General features: G+C 25.7%; 1 protein-coding gene across 2 annotated transcripts in view; it reads right to left on the bottom strand.

The window, feature by feature from the left end:
* Nucleotides 1-16811, bottom strand: part of LOC124948048 (large neutral amino acids transporter small subunit 1) — a 28486-nt gene extending 11675 nt beyond the window's left edge. Inside the window, exons 1-3 of one of the 2 annotated variants that reach the window (XM_047491116.1) lie at nucleotides 16380-16811; nucleotides 5235-5485; nucleotides 4285-4531 (exon numbers count right to left, since the gene is read on the bottom strand). In XM_047491116.1, coding sequence (XP_047347072.1) covers nucleotides 4285-4531; nucleotides 5235-5480 — 493 coding nt within the window. In that variant the 5' untranslated portion in view covers nucleotides 5481-5485; nucleotides 16380-16811. Of the gene's footprint in view, nucleotides 1-4284; nucleotides 4532-5234; nucleotides 5486-9338; nucleotides 9791-16379 lie in introns of those variants that run through there. The other variant, XM_047491105.1, reaches the window with a different exon arrangement.
* Between the last annotated feature and the right edge of the window lie 9635 nt (nucleotides 16812-26446).

Raw genomic sequence — 26446 nt, 5'->3', positions numbered from 1 at the left:
AAAACATTTTCTAATTAATATTTTTATAATATAAAAATATTATATTGAATATATAATTACATATATATATATATATATATATATATATATATATATATATATATATTTCCCATATATTTTTTAATAAGTATTTTTTTTATCTAGACTTTACGTCATCATATAAAAAGATATCATTTATCCTAATAGATAAAAATACTAATTATAGGATAAAAAGACATAGACATAATAAAGAGAGTCTATTTCGATGAAATAATTTTTCCTTCTTCTTATTTTATTTTATTTTTTTTTTTTTCTATTTCTTTTCTTTTCTTTTCTTTTCTTTTCTTTTTTTTTCCTGCTATCTTTGGAAGACAATTAAACGGAAATTAAAGTGACGCGAAGCTTGAAAACCAACCGGTATTACATTTTCCATTAAACTGGATTATATTTATTGTTAGTTTGAATTTACGTGGGAAGAAAGTACGCGAAGTAACTGACGACATAAGGAAAATCCTCTTACAGATTTACTATCAATTTTATCATGCTTACTAGCAATCCTACGTTACTATACTACCGGGCAATTCCAAGCCCGATACAAAATTGTGATTCGTAACGACGATAAGAAAAAAGTAGAAATGATTCGCTCGAATGAATTCCCCTGAGCTCCGACGACGTATTTCCCGTTAGTTTAAAATAATGAGAAGAACTTGGTCTTTTGAGATAATCGTCTTATTTTCTAAGAACAAAATAAGAATGATATTGAAAGAAAAAAAAAAAAAAAAAAAAAAGAAAAAAGAAAAAAAGAAAGGAAAAAAATTTTAATAAATAAATGAAGCATAGAAAAATACAAAAATAACAAATATTATGATACAATAAATATTTGTTATTATGTTCTAACGTTTCTAATGACGATATAAAATTTTCTAATTACTATGTGAAAGATCAAAATTGAAATAGAAAGAATAAATAAATATATAAAGAGATGATAAAAATTATGAAGTATAACAAAAATACTAGAACATAAGTTCAACGTTATTAAAAAGTTATTTACGAAGTTATCACGAAGTTTGTCACAAAGTAAAAATACAATAAATTAAATTATCACGAAGTGTTAGAACATAATGATTTAAATTAATATAAAAAAAGTCAATATAATAAATGTTTGCATTATTATGTGTTACAACATTTTTTTTTTTAATAACGAGACGGTGATGTCAAATTTTCTATTAATAAAAAATGGTCTATCGAAATTGTGAGAAAACAAAACAAAACAATATGATTAAAACATTCATTGTAACAATTGATGTAATATTATTTGCAAATTGATGTAACATTAAATCCTTTCAAAATGTTATGATCTATATTATAAAGTACAAATTGGTCTGAACTTTAAATCGGTTTACTTATGTGTCATCGTAAAATAATCCACTAGAAAGAAAAAAAAAAAAAGAAATATTACGTAGATCAAAAGACCACAAGAAAATAATATCTATCGTGTTCACGCATTTCTTAACCGCAAAATTTGATTAGCTCAAAAATATATTGTATTATACGATAGAAACGTTCGCGGTCACTATATTGTATTACAAATATTATTTTTCTTTTTTTTTCTTTTTTTCATAATTTTTTTTCCCCCTTCTTCTTCTACTCCTTATTAGAATTTCTTTTTTTTTTTTTGTTTTTCTTTTTTTTCTTCATTTTTATTTTTTTGCTTTGCTTTTTTCAATCATACGCAATAGAAATGAAATTTCAATAAGAAGGAAGAGCAGACTAATAAATTCATCGACCAATTGTCAACCTTGCGTGACACAACGCGATCATCATTAACCACGATTGAAAATTGTCATTCATTTCCTTTCTATAACTGATAATACGTTCCATCGAAACCATCATTATTTCCTAGATCGAACGGACAAAGACAGATAATCAAGATTTTCTTAGTTTTTCTAACTTCTAACTTTATCATCGAAATAAAAATGTTTATATGTTTTCGATGTAATACAAAATCGATGTAGTATTGCTTTTTAAATTATATCGATAAGAAAATATTTTTCGTGTCTACTAATAACGTTGATATATCAATAATATTTTATTAGTAATTACTTTATTACTAATACATTATTGATACTTTATATACTTCATAAATACATATTAGATAATATGTCAAATATCTTAATTTAATATTAAAATAAAAATCTTTCGTTAATATTTTCTGATCGGTATTATATTTCTTTGTTTTCTTCTATCTAATTAATATATTAATATCGAATATTTTGGATATCAAAAATACTTGATTGAAAAATATCGTTTATTTTAATGATAACGATACCAAAGATATTTTGCATATCGAAAATATTTAAAAGTTTTCTTTTTAATTTTAATATTTAATTTTCTTTTTTATCCTTCAGATCTTTAACAATAAAAAAAAAAAAAATAGATAAATAAATAGATGAAAAAAAAAAAAAAAGAAAAAACAGAAAACGAAGGAAATCTCAAGAGTCCTACCCTTTATAGTAAATGATACTTTCTAATGAACAGGCAACGTTCCTTCCAGGATCGAGAGAGAGAAAAAGAGAAAGAGCGAGAGAGAAACAGAGAGAGACAGAAAGACAGAGAGAGTGAGAGAGAGAGAGAGAGAGAGAGAGAGAGAAAGAGAGAGATCCTTGAAGGACGTCATTGCCACCTACGCGTTAGCTCTCGAGGCTATTCAAGATAAAAGAAGTTTTCTAGAAAGTAAAGGGAGATCGTAAAAAGGAATGAGAAACCTTCCTATCTTGGAGAATTCTTAAAACCATTAGGATATTGCCGATTCTTCTTTTTCCATATTATTTCCTATTGTACGTAAAAGAACATTGACTTTCTAACAAACGCAATCGTCCTTCGGTATTATAGTACATAGAAAAAAAAAAAAAAAAAAAAAAAAAAATACTAATCTCTTAGTATCATACTAAGAAGAATTAAAAATGTCGATCTCTCTTGGTATTAAAAGAATGGTATTAAAAGGTATTAGTGTTTTTAATACCGGAAAAAAAAAAATTCATCTTTCAATGTCAGTAATATTAAAATTACTTTTTTTCGATACCAGAGAATATTTACTATTAATTTAATATATAAATTACTGCTGTAATAAATACTAATTTAAAAAAAAAAAAAAAAATATATATATATATATATACATACATTTTATATATATTAATAAGTATATATTTTCTCCTAATTACTTTTAATACTACATAAATATAAAATGTGATAATAAAATAGAATAAACAGAAGTACTAATTACTTTGAATAATATATATTAAATGTATATCTATTTTTTTTTTTTTTTTTTTTCTTTATTATAACGCACATTTATCTTTATTCTCCTTTCATCTAATATAAATCATTTTAATAACATCAATGTGCCATGTGTGATATATTAAAAGCATATCAATGAATGAAATTTTCAAATAAAAATTTATCCGTCACTCTTCCTCTCGTTGAAATCTTTCTATTGGTTATTATCTGTTAACTCTTTTCGAGATGTAATTAATTTAATAGAGACGAATTGAGAAACGTGTATTATGAAGATGATCCATTTGTAATACATATTGTACAAGCTGGATAGACGGCATTCAACTATGTCATATTCTTTCTCTCTCTCTCTCTCTCTCTCTCTCTCTCTCTCTCTCTCTCTCTCTCTCTCTCTCTCTCTTTCTCTCTGTCTCTGTCTTTTTCTTTCTTTCTCTATCTCTCAATGGGGGTCCGTAGAAAATCAAAGAAGACTATCGACGAAATAGAAGGCTGAGAATGAAGATAAAAAATAAAAAGAAAGAAAAAGAAGGGGAAGAAGAGAATGGAACAAAATTGTGTCGGTGGGAATCAAATTATCTTCAATTAATGTTGTTATCACTTCAAGGCCAGAAATGTATAGTTAAATGAATGAACTTCCTTTCCTTTTCTTCTTTCTTCTTTTTCTTTTTTTCAAACAAACTTTCTTCCCAAGCGAATCCTCTCCTCCTTTTTTTTCGAATTTAATCCTTAACTTAAACCTAACGTACTATGAACTATATGTACGTATAATCAATTACTTCAATGATAGATCATTAACAGTAACATTTTAATTCAATTTTGATTCAATTAAATGACTAATTATTTTAAATATATATATATAATCATCAGTTACTTTAATGACGAGGCATAATTAAAAAAATTTAATTATAACTAAAAGGCTAATAATACTAAGTGTTTTTATTATATATATATATATATATATATATATATATATATATATATACAACTTATATATATATATATACAACTTACATATACACCAGGCAGCAAGTAATCGTGCAGCATCATCTGGTGGTGCACAATCAGGAAAAATAGGTTTTAAAACGTAAATGCTAAATGTCAAGGCCACGATAGCTTGACTGCAAGGCCGTACTATCATGCACTCAATCCATAGTCTTATAAAGGCCATAAAAGGTCCAAAGGTTTCCATGATATACGCATAATCAGCTCCTGATTTCCTTATCATACAACCCAACTCGGCATAACAATAGGCTCCTACCTATTTGTGAAAAAGAAAAATAAATAAAATAATAAGTAAATTAAAGTGTATCGAATTTTTTTTCTTCTTTCTTTTTTGCTTTGTTCTTCTTTTTTTTTCTTTTCTTCTTTTTTTTTTTTTCTTTTTTCGAATTTATCTTTTACAAGAGAATAAATCTAAACGTATTATAATAAAAAATATTATCATTGATAAAAAGATTGATTGATCGTAGAAAAAGATTATTATGTAAAACATGTGAATATATAAATAAAGTATTGAAAAGGTAATAAATTTTTTTAGATATGTTTCTATTTATTTTCTTTTGATTTTTTTTTTTTTTTTTTTTTTTTTTTATATTAACACAACACGAATAGACAAAATGACATATTTTTATTTAAATTCTTTTATAAAATTATATCCATAATAAATATCTTTAATATATTATTAATTGATATAATATTTATAAATATATTAATAGTAATAATGCTAATATAGTAATACACTCTAACACTATACTATTATATACTAATAATAGCTATGTTGTTAACAATTAAAATATTATATACATTAAAAATATGTAAAAACTTTTTATTAGATTATATCTAATATATTAATAAATTGTATATTTTTAAAGATGCATATGTAATATTTTTTCTCTTTTTTCTTTTTTTTTTTTTATTTTTTTTCATTTTCTCTTTCGTAAATTTGATGGCAAAGAACTCACCATGGAAAAAAGTCCTGAAGCGGTCCATACCAAAAGGCTAGCATTAACACTTCCGGTATGTTTTAAAACACCGGTTGGACTGACAAAGATTCCAGAACCGATGATCGAACCAACGATAACGGTGACACCATTGAGAAGTGACATTTTTGCTTCAAGTTTAATTTCGTCACCTCCTGCGTCATTATTGGTTGGCACAGGGTCATAAGGACCCTTTTCGCCATCTTTAATGCTTCCTGACTTCGACATGTTCACTGAAATATAAACAAAATTTATTATGTATGCGCTTATCCACCTACACACACACATATATATATATATATATATATATATATATATACTTATGTAAACAATCTATATATTATTTATTTCTTAATTAACAATTGAGAAAAAAGTAATTACGTGTTCAATCGAAAACCTAATAAACGAACGAGACTAAAAAAAATTATCGCTACATGCAATTTGATATTTATCGTTTCTAACGAGCATTGTGTGATATGAGCTCGAAGGACATTGAGAGCTTCGTTCGTTTTCATTTAAAAAGTTCATTATTATATACAATCAGTTTAACTATGGTAAAATATAGTCGATAAATAATTAATGGAACAATATTTGGCTTAATCGTATACGCGTAATAAATAACGCTTACAAAAATTATCTACTTCTTCATTTTCTATTTCTCCGTTTTGTTATTAATTCTAATTTTGCCTAAGAAAAGAATTGTAATTTTGTCTAAGAAAGGATCACAATGGAAATTGCAAATATTACAAAATTAACTAACCAACTAATTTTCTATGATTCGTAAATTTGGTAATTGAAATTATTCGTTAGTTTTTAAAATTTTACTGACATAAATAAAAAAAAAGAAGAAAGAAAAAATAAAAAAAAAAGAAAAAAAAAAAAAGACAATTCTAAACAGACACGGAGATTTTATGTTTTTTCACCTTTCTTTTTCTTTTTTTTTTTTTTTTTTTTTCACATTTTTTTAGGTGCAACTTCCAAGATCTCTAGAGGCACTCTTTTACGTTGGCGTTTACGTATACGTGTATCATTATCACACTCATTTGACTTTTTTTCTCATTCTTTTCCTCTCTCTCTCTCTCTCTCTCCTCCTCCCTCTCAATCTCTTTCTCTCTCAGCCTGTTTTAATAAAAGATAGGAGAATATATATATATATATATACATATATATATATATATATATATATATATATATAATTCTGGTGTGAATGTCACGCAGCTTCTCTTAAATTTTCCTCCAAGAAATTTCTATCGTTCTTTTGAATAATGTATCTCTATTTCTCTTTTCTCCCTCTCCTCCCCCCCCCCTCTCTCTCTCTTTCACTTTCTCTATCTCTCTCTCTCTCTCTCTCTTATTCTCTCACTATAGCCAGAAGAAATTAATTACAGCAAGTATATTTTCTAGAAACCATACTTGATATCTACAACCTTTCATTTCGATAGTTATTAATTGCGTATTACTACTACTATTTCTATTACTATTACTATTACTATATTGAAAAATAATATGTGTGCTAATATACATACATGTGTGCGCGCGTGTGTGTGTGTGTATGTATATGTGTGTATACATATATGTGTCCTTGAAAATAAATGAGTAGTATTTCTCCACGTGCGAAAATTCAAATTCGTTTCATCATTATCTAACATCAAATTAAAGATAAATTACTATAATTATTAAATTAAATAATAATACATATATATATATATATATATATATATATATTATCCAATTTTGAAAATAAATGCAAATTATCTCTAATGTTATTCTAATAACAATTAATCTCATATTTAAATGTTATTATTAACTTCAATCATTTCCCTAAATAAAGCTATTTAAAAGACTAGTTTGTAATGAGTTACATATGTAAGTCATTCTATAAAATAAAAAAAATAAAAAAAATATAAATAAGAAAAATTAAAAAAAAATTAATGGAAATGTGAAAATTGTATCGATAAAATTAAAGTGAAGAAAAAAGAGAAGAAAAACTAGTCAACAATTACATACGAACAATTCGATCAATCAAATTGCCAATCTAAAATGCACACCTTTCTATGTCAACGAACTAATAATGAAATTAATTTGAAAAACCTGTTCCAACTTAAATTAAAATCAACGGCTACCTCCAATATGTAAACTAAATAGTGTATATATACATATGTATATATATATATATATGAAAATATTATAAATGCCATTCTCGTTTGGTTACGCGAAGTAATAAGAAAAATCTACTATCAAATCGTAATCGAAGTCTACCTTGATTTTATAAGAGAGAAGGTAGTATAACTATGTATGCATGTATGTACTTATATGCTGTTACCTATGTATATATTGTTACAATCGATAGGATTTCTTTTTAATAAATACATAAATACATATATACATATATTGATTTTACTTCGTGAACATGCAGGTGCAATAAGTAATTATAAGTAATTATAGATTGATTTGTAAATTATTCTATGAGTTAACGTTGAGTATGTAAGTAATCATGAGTTGTAAGACTTTAAAAATTGAAATATATTTTCGAAAATGATAGAGTAGTAAATGTTATCTTATGTTTGATTTATAATTAGTCGATACCGGTTATACTATAAAAATGATCAAAATATTTTGTAAGTTTTGCAATCTTATTTCATATGACATTTTCTTTTTTTTTTTTAGTTTTCTATCAGTTTTGTTTTTATGTTTATAATGTATATTGTATTTATTTTATATATTTATTTCATATATGAATCTATCTTTCTATATAAAAATGATTAATTTTTCAAATAATTTGTATAAGAATGTTTTACAAATTGCACTTAAAATTTTTTTTTCTTTTTTTACTTTAAAAAAATATAAAGAATTTTGTTTTTATAAAATTTTCATATATAGCAGTCTTTTTTCTCTGGCTAGAAACAAAAAGTTGTAAAAATCTGTAGTATAGCTATATCCCAATGTAATTATTATAATTAGTATAATTATACATCTAGTATAATTATCAGAACTATTAAAGCTGTTTAATTATTAAGAAACAACAATTATTCTAATAACTGTAAAATGATATTTTTAATAAAAACATTAGAAAAAAATGCTATTTCTCTTATCATAAATTAAGAAGAAATTATTTTTCAATAGCTGCAAAAAGTCTTATAAATCGATAAATCTATATCAATATAGATACAAATAACGTGGCAAATGTTAACGTATCACTTATGTATGTATAGAAAAATACATGTATATATATTTTACGACTATCGACTTCTTAAATTTTTTATACAGTATATATACATGTATTTCAATTTTTAATTTAGCAATTAAACAATTTTTCCGGGAAAAAATAGTTAAAAAAAACACGAAACTCACATCGTAGATAATACGAGAAATCAAATGTACTTGTTTGGTCTATATAATAATATTGTGTATTAAAAAAATTTTTATATATTATATATTAGAGAAAAAAAATAAATTATATATGAAATAAATCACAAAAGTAACAAAAAGCAATGTTAATTATGAATTTGATCGATCGACTATTTGATCATTTCATCAATCATTTCTTTGTTGGTTTTTTTTTTTTTTTTCTTTTTTCTTTTTCCCCGACAATCAATATCATATATATCACTGAGAATATAAAATGTTCGAGAATGCAATTCATTATCGATCGAAATAAATTAAAAATGAACATGTAAAATAAATATGTATAGAAATATGTATATGTATTATAAATTTAAGAATGGATATCGATAGTTAAAAATGTTTACACATTAAAAATGTTCTTATCACACGTCTTTCTTAAACACAAAATAGATAATAACAAAAAAAAGATCAATAATATTGAGATATTAAGTTTACAACGTTGAAGTTGAAGTTAACTTTACGTACGCAAATAAAAATATATTATTTAAATATATCATATATGCGTATACGTAGCTGTAGACAAAACAGCTGATTTGAATGACAATAAAAAAAGAAACAAGGAAAAATTTTAGTCTTCTAATAAATGCGATGATACATATATCCATATGTATAAATGTGTATATATATATATATATATATATATATATATATATATATATTGTGTGTGTGTTTGTTACCTACCAAAGGTGCCATAGGTATAAAGAATTCTCGTACAGTTTTCACTTCGTAATAAAACCATCTTAGTGAACTAATTTCCTCGTTGTACACGTTTTATAAACTTTCTAATTTTTTATATATATTTATATATATGTATATATATATATATGTATGCATATAAATCACGAACTTTTTTATTAGGAAGAGGAAGAAAAAGGTAGAAAGTTCAACGTCAGTTGGTCGTAGCTCGGTGCCGAGTATCGTGTTAACGTTTGAAAGAGAGACAGAAGTAAGAAGAGAGAATCTCAAACGAGAGGAAGAAAATAAGGATAAATGGGAGAGAATCTCTTTGTGTAGTGTTAGTGAGAACTTATTCAGAGAAAACGAGACACATGAAAGAAAGATTGCGAGTTTCTGTCTCTTTCATTCTTTTATACTCTGTCTATCTCTCTCTTTCTCTCTCTCTCTCTCTCTCTCTTTCTCTCTCTCTCTCTCTTTCTTGTTCATTTAAGCATATATAGTAAGAACGTGTTCGTGAAATACTTCTTATGTGTATGTATATATTATACATACATACATACATATATATATATATATATATATATATATCAAATCGAAGAGGTCACTTCGAGAATCGATAATATAAAAAAAAAAAAATGAAAAATTATCTATACCTATATATATATATATATATATATGGAAATATATATATATATATTTCTATATGAACGATCTATAAATAGTAGAAAATAATACAAAATAAGATTAATACATTTTATATAGATCTACATTATGTGAATCAATATTACATAGATATCTATCTATCATATCTATTATATAGATTCGATGATCGAGAGAAATGAGAAAGAAAAAAAAAAAGAAAAAAGAAAAGAAAATATCGATAATATAAATGTAAATTTATATAATATGGCGCATCTTATATATAGATCTATTTATAAATCATTTATATGGAAGCACTTATCACGCATAAAATTTATCATATATTTATATACTGTTAATCTATATTTATATTCCTAAACTTTTTTATTTTTGTTCCTATCCATCGAATTCAAATATCCAATGAGATAATACATACTTCTTTTTTTTTTTTTCCTTGAATGTATCTGTGATTAATACGAATTCAGGAGAAGCGATAAATGAATTATTTGCTACGGTATAATTTGTTGCAAATATATGATAAGCGTTTTATCAAACAAATAAAGGGAGATTATTCTTCTTCTTTTTATTTTTTTCTTTCTCAATTCTATATTCGACTTGTTTAATTTACCCGAATGAAATTTATGAACGTCTATATCTGTATTATAAATATGTGTAGTTTTCAAGTTGCACAATCATTAGCCTTCAAGTCAATTTTTTTTTTTTTTTATGTTTGAATAAGAAATTATATAATGTGAAACTTATAGTATAAATTTGTACACACACACACACACACACATATAAACAGAGTATTTTATATATTATATAATATAACTATATTGATAAATACATCTATATTGTATAGAACTTAATATAATATAGTATTATTTACTATACTTAATTATATTAAATTATTATACAAAAAATAATATATATAAATATAGTACAGTATAAGTTTATTAACTATAATTTATATTTAAAAAAATAATAACCCTTTTATTGTAAATTATTAATTTAATGATCAAAAAAAAAAAAAAGTGAAATAAAAAATATATTATAAATATGTAATTTCAAAGTGATGTTACGGAATATTGCTGATAAAAATATTAAAAAAAAAAAAATATCAAATCGTTTTAAAGAGTCTCAAAAAGTTGTAAAGATTTTACGAGAGGGCTTTCGTTATATGAAAAGACGAGTTTGACGCTCCCTAATTCGTAGTCCTAATGCGTCAGTCTGGCACTCGTACTGCTTCTTTGAATCTCTCTCTCTCTCTCTCTCTCTCTTTCTTACACATAGCACACTCGTCCATTCTCTCTCTCTCTCTCTCTCTCTCTCTCTTTTTCTCTCTCTAATTTAGCTTCAGTACAGCTTGCGTGGTTCGTACATTAGTGTACGTGAAACGTGCGTATAATTTCTTATCGTATTTCATATATATTATAACCAGATAGGTAAAGAAGGATCATATAAAAATTTTGTGTTATCGTACAAAAATATCATTTATATATGTAAGATACGTATATACCTATTTGTATTTATTTCTTTATTGATATATATAATATATAATAAAGCCCTTCATTGAACGATCTTTACGATCGATTTTCTCTCATGTACAATATACGCTTCGATGACTTGTTTGTTTTTTTTTTTTGTTTCTTCTTTCTTTTTATTTTTTTTTATTTTTTTTTTTTTTTTTTTTTTTTTTTTTTTTTTTTTTTTTTTTTTTTTATTACTTTCTCCTTACTACACTCCAATATCGACCACGTGCCTTTTCAAGAACTCACCACACATATAACCAGCTATATTTCCATGCGCGAAATAAAATTACGAAAGTTGTGCGAATTATCTATTAACGAAGTAAATTATCTTCGAATACTATCCGCGTTTTATATATGCATTATATTGTTATATATACATAAGCGTTATATTATATAATACGCATAGATATAATGTCGATTAAAGTATTAAAATTGTTAGAATTATGATAAATGTGTTAAATATGCTTTTTAATGAAGTATAAAGAAAATCTCTTAAAAGATTTTTTTATTTCGTGATATCGTACAATATTTTTTTTTTTCCTGAAAATAAAATATAGAAAATAGAACGTAAAAAAAATTCACAGGATAAATAATAATATCTGAATCGTTTCAACGTCAATGTTTTCCTTCCTTTCTTTCTTTCTTTCTTTCTTTTCTTTCTTTCTTTCTTTTCTCCTATACGATAATTAAATATAATCAATTGGTATGTTTGTTAGGGTTATTCAATTTTCAATCGTGGATGGAATGGACGGCATACGAAACTCCCTTCAAATGTTACATCACTTTTATTGATCTTACGCTAACATCAGCGCCAACGACCCACGTACGACATGAACTGTACTTAAGGTACTCACGAAAAGAGCAAAGACACGCTGTCATCGATCTGTTTGCGAGTGGAATGTCTGATACTTAGAATAACATTTGATTTGAATGAAAATTCAAAACGAATAAATCCAATGAAGGAAAAAGAAAAAAAAAGAAAGGAAAAAAAAAAAAGGGTTTAATCCATAAATCTTTTTTCAGGCATACATATGTATACATCCTTTATCTACGTTAGAAAATTAAAACGTCTGACGAAAAATATTTGTAATGACAAAATTGAATGATGAGACAGATCTGTCATATAGAAATAATTCATTATAATTTTTTCTCAATAAAAAATTTGCCTCGAATCGTCTCAATTATATCCTTCCATTTATTATTATTATTATTATTATTATTTCTTATATTTCTTAATTTAATCTATTCGTAAAAATATTCAATTTGATTTTTCGAAAAAATAAGAATTAATTGATAAATACTATACGTATTATTTCACGCATTTCCTCGTGCGTAATAGAAAAATACAAATACAATTGATACGACGGAATTAAATGAGATGAACACTTATTGTAACGTATGTAAATGAATCGATGATTATAAAAGTAATCTAAGAATGAATCATCAATAAAAAAGAAAAAAAAAGAAAAAAAGAAATTCGTTTATCAAGTAATTCGTCGTATGATTAGACCACAGACAATAAACTAATAATATTGTTTTTCTTTTCTATAATTTTCTACTTATATCAGTAACACTTTCATGATAACTCATTGAAATAATTCGTAATAAATTTGCTTCGAGTCTTTTTTTATTTCTTTCCTTTCCCCCCCCCCATCCCCTTCTTTATTTTATTTTACTTTATTTTTTTTTTTTTATATTTAGTTTGTTTTTTTGATCTTTTTCTTTCTTTCTTTCTTTCTTTCTTTCTTTCTTTCTTTCTTAATTAAATTTTCATCGTAGAAAGAAATACTAGAAGGAACGTGATATTCGCGAGACATTAAGTGAAGTCGAAGAGGCCAGTTTCCATCACTGAGAAGAGTGAAGTGGAGTAGAGTGGAATGGCGTGGCGACCAAGAAAATCAATAGACCACGTGGGTCGCCGACCGGATTTTCCGAACTTGCTTTTCGTACTGACGAATACAGTTCACTCTCGTGATTCATCTGTTAACGTCTTTAGAAAAAAAAAAAAAAAAAAAGAAAAAAGAAAAGAAAAAAAAAAAGATAATAATGATTGAAAAAGATAAGAATGAAAAAGAAGAAGATACATCTAATCAAATTGTTTAACTTTTAACAACTTATGTAAATGGTATTGTATATGTACTTCAAAATGAGATATTTCAAAGAACATAAATCTTCTTATCATCTATTCACATGTCTTAAATTCACATATATAGGGTAATTCCGGGTGAGATGGCCTTTTAACTTTGAGACGACTCGATTTTTCGTAAACATTTCGTAGATAAACTCCGATTCTCAAATATTTTCAATAAAATTGATAATTGATAATTATCACTCAGTAAAATTAATAATTATTAATATAACACGTAAAGAATATTTCTTGATTTGTTTTCAATTGAGAAATTAGATAAGTATAATTTGTATTCATAGACAATTCAACTTTTTTTCCAGAAATATTTGAAATCATCGCAAAGTTATACGTTGTTATACGATTTTTACGATGTAAAACTGGCTGCTTATAGGAATGATGAACTTTTATTCTGATATGAAGATATATTCTGCGCTTTTTTTTTTTTTTTTTTTTTTTTAATGAAGAACAACAATCGTAACAACGTGTGCCTCGTATAAAATAAGAGTAAAATAAGAAACACAAAGGGAAATAATGAACCAGAATCTGTCTCACCTGATTGAAAATAATTAATAAAAAGATTCTGGCGATAAAAACATCAAACGCAATGTTAAAATTAATCCAATCCTCAGGTATGTCATCAGGTATAATTCAACGAATTAAAAAACGTAAATACGAAACGTTTCGAACGATTAAAGTAACAAAACGAGTTAAAAATTTAGGCAAATATAAACGTTCTCTTACGAAAGATCCAACATTTTGGATGAACATTTTTTTCAGATTTTGTAAGCCAAAAAGATTTTAAAAAGAAGAAAAAATAACGCTGATTGGATCAAATTTACGGAGACGAAGATGAATTTGATCATGCGAGATGCGATAAATGATTTTTAAAGAAGGATGTTTGACATTTTTTTAATTTATGAGATCCTCGTGGAACAATTTTATGGAAGAAAAAGAAATGATTTTTCTTTTTCTAAAATAAATAATCTTTCTTTCAGTAAAACCATTTCTTTGTTTTTTTTATTTTTTTTTTTTTTTTTTTTTTACTTTTAAAACAATGATACTTTGAATCATCGGGGATTAATCTCACTCATACAATATGGGTGATATGACCTTTCGCATGGGGAAACAATTTCTCTTTTTTTTTTTTTTTTTATTAAAATCTTAATTACTTTTTTAGTTTTATTCTTGATATTACAATTTTTTACTTATTTACTTTTACAAACATAATACCTATTATACAGACAATATACTGAAGCATTAAAAAAAAGTGGGTCATAATTTCCGAAATTATCATAGTATATATGTATACATTATATACAAGTATATATATATATATATATATATGCGTGGGTGTGTATATATGCATATCTATACATATATATTTAAATAAGAAACAAATTTATCTTTTCTTATGTTTAACGTCAAAAGTAATTTGTAATTTTGTATCTCTTTCTCTTTTTCTTTCTCTTTCTTTCTTCCTCTCTCTCTCTCTCTCTCTCTCTCTCTCTCTCTCTCTCTCCCTCTTTCTCTGTCTTTGTCTCATTCTTTATCTGTTTTGCCAAGAATTAACATAATTCTCGAACCATTAACGGCGACTCAGAACTCGCCACGTGCTTATCATGTTTCACGTCGTTTATATAGTACGAATATTAGAAGAGTATAAAAAGATAAAAAATGAAAGAAAGAAAAATATTCGATAATAACCGAGTCGAAAGTTCTAATTTTTTTTCCCTCCTTCTCCTTCTCTCTCTCTCCCTCTCTCTCTCTCTCTCTCTCTCTCTCTCTCTCTTTCTTCATCTTTCTTATTTTCACATGATTTTTAATGCGATCGTATAAGCGCTCATGAAAATCGCAGTACATATTTTATTAATTCTTAGAAGGTTTAATTTTTTCCTTTTATCAATAAAAGTAAATATCAGCTGTCTGAACGAATAATAATTTATAATTTATAATTATGACGACAATAACCACGATGACGACGAATTTAAATGCACTGTCTTCGTTACTCTCGATTTCCAAAAGACAAGATTTCGTAGATAAAAAAAGAAAAAAAACCTATAATTTCAATAAAAAAACTGAGAAGAAAGATAGAAAGAGAGAGAAAGAAATAGAGAAAGAGAAAGAGAGATAAGAACGTACTTTAATTCGTTAGCAACCACTTCGATACGAAAATGTATACTTCTTAAAGCACTCGAAAGGGCGGCCATACTGCTTCTTTCGATGCTTCACGAAAAAGAAAATTTCTTCTCAAACGAATCCTATCTCTAACAAAATACATTTTTAACAAAATTCTCACGACATTTTGGAATCACTTAAACACATTCGATCCATTCACGATTCGATACACGTAGATTTTCATTCAAGAATCTCTTGGTATAAAAATGGTAACGTGGTCAGCGTGTACGCGTGCACTCATGCACGTTGAAACAAGTCAAAAACACTTTTGAAAAATAATTCCACGATGACAAAAAAATATACAATATGATCGTTCACCCTTTCATATATATATATATATAATATGATTGTTATACATATTTGTGTTCGAATAATTTGTCTGAGAATCTAGAAAAACAAAAAAGAAAGAGAATAAAAAACGAATACACGGTCAATGATCATCATTCTTTCTACCTTTATATTCGAAAATATCCATGAGAATTACAGTAAGACGTATAAACGTGAGCACGAACAAAAAAAAAAAAATAAAAGAAAAAAAAAGAAAAAACATTAAATATTAAAGAAACTTACCTGTTGTTAGAATACTTGCAATATCACAGAGTGATATTACGATCTTTGGTTCCTAAACGATAATTTAGATCCTTATTAAGATCCTAAGTACGTCGAAATCCTTGATAAAGGATCATAGTTCACAAACACACACGCACTAGATAAACGATCTACTTCCCTCTATCTCGTCTTTGTCTCGTTGACAAAGACGAAGATTATGAATGACAGATAGAAAGAGAAAAAGATAGAAAGACTGAATGAGATTGATAAATAAAAAGAAAGAAAAAGAGAGAAAGAGAGAGAGAGAGAGAGAGAAAGAAGGGGAGATAGAGAAACAGAGAAACAACACGATTAGACGGAGACAGGAAAGCTATGCGCGACACGGTGGTCGAGCTCTGAGTGATCCGTCTTCACGTTTCTCTCCGAACGAGGCTACTGCCGTTCCGCGTTTAGGTATTACCCTCTCTTTCCTATATACTAACGTCTCTGCGCATGTGTAGGTACATGTATATATTATACAGACACCGAAGCTGGCGCATGACACTTTCGAACTTAAACGTTTGTTAGAAACAAAAGAGTTGTTCCTCCCTCTTTGACTTTCTCGAATCTGGTAGGTTGGAATGGGATGGGGGAGGGGATGAATAGGTAACCTTGTAATATTGTTAAAACGAATTTGTTGTTTTACATATGTCTCTCTTTCTCTCTCTCTCTCTCTCTCTCTCTCTCTCTCTCTATATATATATATATATATATATATATATATATATATATATATACGTATGTGTATATATCGTAAGAGTCTAGTATGGTTGGATCTATAAAGAAAAATTATAGATCATTATATACGATAAGAATAATTTCAATAATAATGTATTGTTTCTTCATTTGAGATATTTAATTAAAACGTTAACGAATTTATTATTCTTTTATACGTAGTATATAATGCTAATTGAGATTATATATGTCCAATGATATTTGATTAATATCTATCAATCTTTCGACGATCGTTTATTGATTTTTATTTTCTAAGGGAAGTTATTGTATCTCTCTCTCTCTCTCTCTCTCTCTCTTTCTTTATCACTTTCGCTCTTTGTTTTTGACCTTGTAAAATACAAAATCGTTATATACATATATTGTTATTTCCATTCGATTGTAAAACTACGGAAAAGGTGATAAAGGTGTCCTGTTTCGTTATCGAGAGAAAGAGTGAGAAAGAGAGAGTGAGAGAGAGAGAGAGAGAGAGAGAGAGAGAGAGAGAGAGAGAAAGAGGGAGAAAGAAGGAGATCCTGTGGTATAGATCATTATATACATACATCGTTACTCTCAGTCATGCGATTTACGAGTGAGAAGATAGACGTAACCAGTTTCGTTATCGATCCTATCAAAAGAAAATATAATTTACGTTAATCTTTAATCATATCTTTCTTTAATGCAAGTTTAATGATACGTTGTCAAATTTATTTGTTATTACATATACAATATTACTTATGTAAGATGTAAAAATCGTATGATCATTAATTTATTTATTATTATTTTATTATTATTTTTCTTGTTTTTTCTTTTCTTTTTTTTTCTTTTCTCTTGTTCTTGTTTTATTTTAATATCTCTTCGATCTTATTTCTCATATATGTTTATGTATACCGAAACAATGACGTAAAATCATGTTTATAAATCATGTTTTTATCAATGTGCTACGAATTGAGAATATTTTTTTTACGTGATCAGAATTAACAATAGGCATATCGATCAATCAATATAATCGTTTTGAATCGTTAATTTTCGTAAAAATTTCTATTGATAAGATGTTAAGAATTAGAATTGGTTTTTTTGTTATTTTTTATTTTTTTCTTTTTTAACAATTAGATTTATCAATCAATAAAAATGGCCATTTGGAATATTTGATAAAAATGTTTAAAGTCGAAATTTTATAGCATTATTTATCAAGACGCATTACGACATTCTCTATCATATAAATATATAATTCAGTTGTTTATATAAATTTTTCTCCTTTCGATATTTATATCCAAAATTTCTTTATGATACATATTATTATATTGAAATAATTATTATCTCTCTCTCTCTCTCTCTCTCTCTCTCTCTCTCTCTCTCTCTCGATAATTTTAACATCATCTACAAATTTCGAACGTATAAATCATGTTTCATTGATTGCCTTCGTATAAGTGTATCACGTTTCTAAGAACATTTCTTTTCGGTTTCTTCTATAACTTCGTAGCATCGTTATAAATCAATGAAAAAAAAAAAAAAGAAAAAATAATCTCAGTTCAAGTTTCCTTTATCGTCAGTTCCACGTGGATTCATCGTTAACGAATTCATTGAAAAACATCAGTGAGATACGTGCGGTACTTCCTCGCAATCATAATCAATGAAATAAAACTAAATTCTATATATATATGTATATGTGAATCACAACGATTATGAAAGTAGTTTAAATCATTATATATATTAGGAGACAAATATATATATATATATGTAATAATATAAATAATATAAATAATAGTTATTATTAAAATTTTTTGAATCACACGAAAGAATTATTTTTATAAAAAATAAATATATTTGCTTTTTTATTTGTCATTAAATACTGCTTGATTGTTATTTGATATATTAAAATTTTTAAATTATATAAAAAAAAGATATTTACTTTCTCCAAATATTTAAAGATCTTTTCAAGAATAAATATATTTTTCACATTTCTGAATGTGTGTTGTCTTTATTATAAAAAGCAATGATTTTGAAATAATTTTAACTTGTGAGTAAGCTAATAAATATTTCAAAACTATACTATCTCATTACATTTTCGTTATCGTCGACTGATGTATATGTATATTTATGTGTATATATATATGTATGTATGTATGTATTCGTAACATAATAGGAGAGATTATTCTTGAAATAAAACGATACTTAAAAATTTAACGTTAAAATAAAACATAATCTTTGATTTTTATCTATCAAACGAAAAAAGGAAACTTATGTTTGTTCTTTTTTAACTTCTTTTTATCCATACAATTTAGATAGAAATTTGAAGGAACATTCAAAGTTATATAGCTCTTTAAAGAAAGATAACAATCGGTAAATATAGAATGAAGAACATATACATGTATATATGTATCTATGTACATAAGGATATGTACCTTGTATTTCTAATTGTATTTCATTGAATTGTATTTCTAATTAGATAGATAGATAGATAGATAGATAGATATACTTCCTTTAGAAAAAGCGACTAAATAAAAGTATTTTTCGTAACAATCGCCTTTCTAATATATTTTAAGCTTCCATAAAGAAATAAAACGTGACGATGATTCTGACAATTTCTTATCTATCAAAGATTTTTCATGTTTTCTAATGATTTCCATACTCGAATGATAAACATTATGTTAGATCATTTTTTATTTTTCTAAATATAAAATCTGATTGAATAATATAGATCATCGTAATATTTGTAAGATCAATTAATTTTTGAAAAGAAAAAAGAAAAAAGAGAAAAGAAAAAATTTATACTAACTTCTCTTCGAGAATAATCGAATTTCATTATAAATACATAATTTTTTATATTTGTATTTAGCAAAAAATTTTTTTTAGTATTATTTCATTAAATAAATATTAATTTTAAGGTAATATCAACAATTTTTAATTGAAACGATGAAAAATAATCGGAAATTTTTAGCGACGCTATCGTTTGTGTACAAAGATATTGTTTGAAACTTGCATAATTAAATTACTCATTCGTTCTCTCTCTCTCGCTCTCTCTCTTTGTCTCTTTATATGTCTCTTCACAACTTCAGTTTCTCTACTTGCTTCTTGATTATTGTCGTATATCAATGATTTAACGTCTTTAATAGAGTAGATATCATATTTCCTTCGTAATTTAAACGTTAAATTTATGATACAATTATTAACCAACTTGTAGATAGACGTATGATTAATATAATAATTAATATTTATTATTAATTACAAATTAATACTTTAACAAATTACAATTAATAAAAATTAATATTTTAAATTTGTCCATATGTCATATATTAATTATATTTATAAATATTTTAATAATTTGATTAAAATTTAGAATTATTTTTATCTGTATCCTATCTAATTTTAATCATTTAATTTCTTATTATAATTTCATTTTATATAAATTAAATATAAATTAAAAAATATTTCTTTAGAAAATATTGACAAGATATTAATAATAATATGAGAAATAATATAAATATATTTTTCATCTGTCGTTGAAAAATAATTTTATAATTGACTAATAGATCGGGAAAATGATTGATATATATTAAAATATTTTTTAAACTGCAACACACATATTTTTACTTATAGTCATTGCCAAAATTTTGCTTCGGAGATCGTTGAATAATATAAAGGATGCGAAAACGTACACCTGGAATTGAATCCATGCAGGATTTCTATTGGTTAAAAGCGAAAAGAGGGACGCAGAATAAAGAAGCATGCGAAGATATACACGCATAAAAAAAAAAAAGAAAAGAAAGAAAGAAAAGAGAAGAAAGAAAGAAAGAAAGAGAAACGTAGACATCGGTTTTCGTCCCCCTTGAAATCTTCGCCAGGTGTACGGTTCCTTCTTTAGAAATTAACAGAAAGGAAGGGCTGATGAAATGCTCTTCTTATTTACTTCAAAATTCTTCAAAGGATTTCGTCGTACGATAAATGTAGCAACAAAAGGCGGAAAAAAAAGAAAAGAAAAGAAATTAAGTTAAAAAATTTGAGAAAAAAATTTGTGGAAATTCGTGGAAATTAGAAGATTCGTTGAAAACGTTCTGTCCAAATAGACAGAACTAATGAACGATTCGTTCACTTGATAGAGATATTAATAACAATCAATCAAAAAGAAAAAAAAGAAAAAAAAGGATTAAATTTCAATATTTGTTTTAGTACAGAAAGCAAAAAATTTTAGTAAAAAGTTGTGTCTAAATCATTTATGTTAAAAGCGTTAAAGATGAAAACTTATTTCGAAATTTATATCGCGAATTAGGAAATGTTAAAATATAAAAACGTAAAAAAGATTTATGTTATTTGATGATTGTTCTGATTAAATAGACAAACGGATAGACGAATAGATCACATGATAGACCAGTTGAGGTTTCACTTGCGACACACTGGCTTAGACGTAATCGGAATATCCCTTTTCTTTGAGTCCGTATATACCCGCATGATATATCTTGGAATCATATAAATTAATACAGAATTGCACAAGGTCTTTACTATGAAGTTAAATAATTATTTTCCTATTCATTCGATGATTGAATTAGTAAAAATTGAATTGAAAACAAAAAATATAAATTAGATCCTTTTTAAACATTATAATAATAAAAGTACTTTTGTTACAATAATCAATGAAAGAGAGAGAGAGAGAGAGAGAGAGAGAGAGAGAGAGTGTGTGTGTGTATGTGTGTATGGAAATGTGAATAGAGTGTGAATAGATAAACAAATTATTATAAAAATTATAAAATTAATCGAAAGGAATTCTGTCGATAATTATTATTGATTTATTTTCAATTCACCATGAATCGATCGTGTAGACGATAGGATTATTCCTTATTGCAAAATATAATAAAATTACGAATTATGATTACAATAATAAATGAATGATAAATTATTATGAAAATTACATTGAGACGAATTACTCTTTCGATCATTATCTTCTCTTCAATTTCTAATCACTTTGTAATTGATAATGTAAACGAAAAAAATATTTTTCATAGAAAATTATAATAATGTGAATAGTTGTTTTATGTATCGATAATAATTTCAATTTTCTTTTTTTTTTTTTTTTCATCATCTATTTTTACTCATTATAAATCGTATGTATCAACAATAGCGTGTTTTTTATACTTTATAATATTTCTTCGAACATATGGAACGTTCGAGAGATTTTCTCCGAGTGATTTACTTATGGACTAGATCGAGAAGGAGGATGAAAGAGATAAAAAGATAAAGAGAGAGAAAGAGAATATGTCGCTAACGCAGGATATTAGATAATTAGCAACATTTCCATCATTCGCCGGCCGTTCAACTATTGTCATCTGAGGTCAAGGTTATGTATGTATAAATGTATGAATGTATGTATGTATGTATGTATGTATGTATCTATGTATGTATGTATGTATGTATATATGTATGTATGTATGTATATATGTATGTATGAATATATATATGTATGTATGAATGTATGGATGTATGTATGAATGTATGTATGTATTTATAAATGTATATATGTATACATGTAACACTTCGTGTTATCCTAAGATAACTCCTTAAATATCATTCTTATTTATAAATAACATTACTGACATTATTAAATATGAAATTTTCTTTTCATCTGTGTAATCGAAAGAACATCGAAATAATAAATATAATAAAATAGATTAAATATTATACGATTAGTTAATTTAATAATTATTAATATTAATATACATATATTTATATTTAATCTCATTCTCTCTCTCTCTCTCTCTCTCTCTCTCTCTCTCTCTCTCTCTCTCTCTCTCTCTCTCTCCCTCTCTCTCCTAAATATATTAATCTCTATTTAATGTCAATAATTATTTTAAATAATTTAAAATATTGATTCTGATTGATCAATAGTCACGCAAAAATGAAAAATAAAAAAGAAGGAAAAAGGAAAATTAATTGAACGCGATTAGGATTAAGATTAACAAATAAATTTCTAAATGAAATATATAAAATTATTAATCGAAAATAAATCGATTTATTTTGTCGAATTTATTGATATTATTAAAGAATAAAAAATCGTGAAAATATTAACATAGATAAAAAGCAGAGTTGTATATGCGTGATCTAAAGAAACATAATCTCCAAAGGTTTGCTTGTTGTACATAGGATATCCGTGTGTTAGTGACGTCACGAAATCAATACCGGACTCGGAGGCTGGGTCCATTCTACGTCACCAATGACATAACTAACTCTAGGAGTGGGGAGAACTCTGAAATATAGATAACACGTTGTCCTGAATTACGCCTACGCTCTTTCCCTCTCTCTCATTCTCTTTCTCTCTCTCTCTCTCTATCTCTATCTCTCTATTTCTACCTCTATCTCACTCTTTCTCTCTTTCATACATCTTTATCGAAATTTTTCTTAATTTTACAAAAATTTATAATTAATAATTAAGAAAATATTTTTTTTTTTAAATAATTTACACAAATTTTTCTACACATACATATGTATATCGAAATTTGTTCACACACACACGCACACACACACACTATACGATAGATCTACAAATAGCAAAACAAATCAAGATTAATTTATTATAAATTCATTGTGAAATAATTAATATGAATGCCTTTACATTCTCTTTCTATCTCACACTATCTATTTTTCATACACACACACACACATACACATATGATATATAAATTTTAATATATATATATATATATATTGAAAATTTCCTTAAACTTTTAACATGGACATAAATAATAAAAAATATATTTTGTTTTTCACACTAAGAATATCTTTCATTTAATCGAATTTCAATTCAATTTCTATTTTATTTCATTGATAGATTGTCGAATAATTAAAGCATATGACGATCGAATGGATCGATAAAAATATGTTACAAGTACATAGAAGATGTTAATTAAATCTTTCGATTTGTTTTATTTTTTTTTTTTCTTCTTCTTTTATCAAAATCCACCTTTGATGGTTCGACGGGTTGATACTCGTTGAAAAATGTCAATGATGACGATACTGAAAATAATAACGATGAAGATAACGATGACATGTAAATTAACATAGAATGACTTACAATGATAGATTATTTTATCTATATATCTTAAGTTAAAACTCTGAGGATATAAATAAAAGGAAATTTATAATTTATGATGAGCTATATATATTGCCCGATAATGCCTCTTGCATGACACTTATTCGTCCATAGGAAATCCAGTCTCGTATCTCGTATGGAGCGTTAATTGACGATTATCACTCGTTTATCTAACATAACCGTTTTGAACACATGAAAGCAAACGAGGCTTTGACTGCCTTGACGTATACGTATATGTTGTACCTTCGATTTTATGAGAGAAAGAAAAAAAGGACAGATAGAACGAAGAAAAAGAGATAAAGATAGAGAGAGAGAGAGAGAGAGTGTGTGTGTGTGAGAGAGAGAGAGAGAGAGAGAGAAAGAGACATTCTTCATTTTTTTTTTTTTTTCTTTTTTCTTTTTTCTCTAATTTTTACGACTGGTTAATGACATATTACAAAAGATAAAAACGTATATCTCAATTTATTACGTTGTACTAGCTGTAAGGATATATAGTTTCCTTTACAAGAACATACCAATCTTTCAATTTAAAGTCAACGTTATACTCGCTCGCTGTTATAACTGGTAATTACCCTTTTGCCATTTACACGTTAATTCCATTCATATTTGAATAAGAAACTACAACATTGGAAAATTTTTCCTTAACGGCGTTCGTTAAAAAAAAAAAAAAAAAAAAAGAAAGAAATATCCGAATGAAGAAACGATGAAAAGTTATTGATGAAAAATTGACTGATCGAATTTTATATATTCGTCAATGAAAATTCATAGAATTAAATGAAAAATGTATTAGTAGAAAAATTATTTTTCTTAATTAATAATTATATAAGTATATAATTAAAAAATATAAATAAAACGTGTAATACGATAGATCGAATAAAAATTCTTTTCTACTTGTTGTTTTATAATTTGAAAGAAAAATTATTATTAGTCCAAAAAGTATCGAAAAAAAATTGAATTGATATTTTAAATCATCTAAGAACTTTTGAATCGCTCATATATATACATATTTAAACGAAACAATTAATTATTAAAAAGATTTTGGATCTTCCATAAAAAGAAAAAAAGAAAAGAAAGAAAAAAGAAAGTCGATGTACATTTTTATTATCAAAAATGATCGATTTCAAATAAATAAAAAAATAACAATATATAAAAATGTATTATAATTGATGTATACTTACACATACACACACACACACACACATACGCGCGCGCGCGCGTGTATACGCACAGCACAGCACCAGATTTCATTTAACTACCGATCATACGTAACATTATTTTTCCTTCTTAACCGACCTAGTTTCTAACGTCGGTAAGTCAGTTTTCTGTTTAAATCATGCGAGTAAATCTATGAAGATATATAAATAATTATAATTAAAAAATATATTTATTCATTAACAAACGCAGGAAGGATACTTTGTCTAAGAGGCAATAGAAATAAAAAAAAAAAAGAAAAAAAAAATTTATTTTAAATTTATTTAATTGATATAAAATTTATATGTGTACTACCATAATATAAATAAACGATATATGACGTATACGTAATATAATAAATTGATATTCAAACAAGAGTATATTTTGCTCGTAAGACACGTTAAAAATAAAATAATTTTTATTGAATATTTGAATGAGAAAGCGAAGAACAGGACAAACCATTTGGTCAAAAGCAAATTTATAATCTTCTATAAATATGTAACAATGCTATCTTTTATATATATATATATAGATATGATACATATTGCACTGGTAATAATATAGATTTATTATAATACGTTTGTATTGCTTTTGAAAATTATAATTTATATTATATGTTTGCATAATAGATACAGCCAACGATGCTTACTCGACGGAATCCGAGAGTAGACTGACATAACGAATGTCAAAGTCACTTAGGTTCTCATTCTTATTTATCTTATATATACTTTTATTGTTTATCATTGTTTAGGAGCCAAATCCTACGTGGCATCTTTTATTTTACTCGATTCATATATATTCTTATATACGTTCTACTTATGAAATATAAATAAAAGATTAATCACAGCATTAAAAAAAAAAAAAAAAAAACGTCACCGTTTGAACGAACGAAAATAATTGTCATCTAAAATATGTTTCGACGTTCAAATTTACAATTTAAATTTAAACAGTCCTACGATATTAATTAATTTTAATTATTCAAACATTAGCATTTCATATATGTTAATAAATATATACATACGTATATAAAATCGTAAAACATTGATTTCAATAGATGTTGAATATT

This window comes from Vespa velutina, chromosome 1 (assembly GCF_912470025.1).
Source record: "Vespa velutina chromosome 1, iVesVel2.1, whole genome shotgun sequence".
Lineage (NCBI taxonomy): Eukaryota > Metazoa > Arthropoda > Insecta > Hymenoptera > Vespidae > Vespa > Vespa velutina.
The sequence above is the reverse complement of the archived record's forward strand: the minus strand, read 5'-3'. Positions and strand labels throughout refer to the sequence as shown.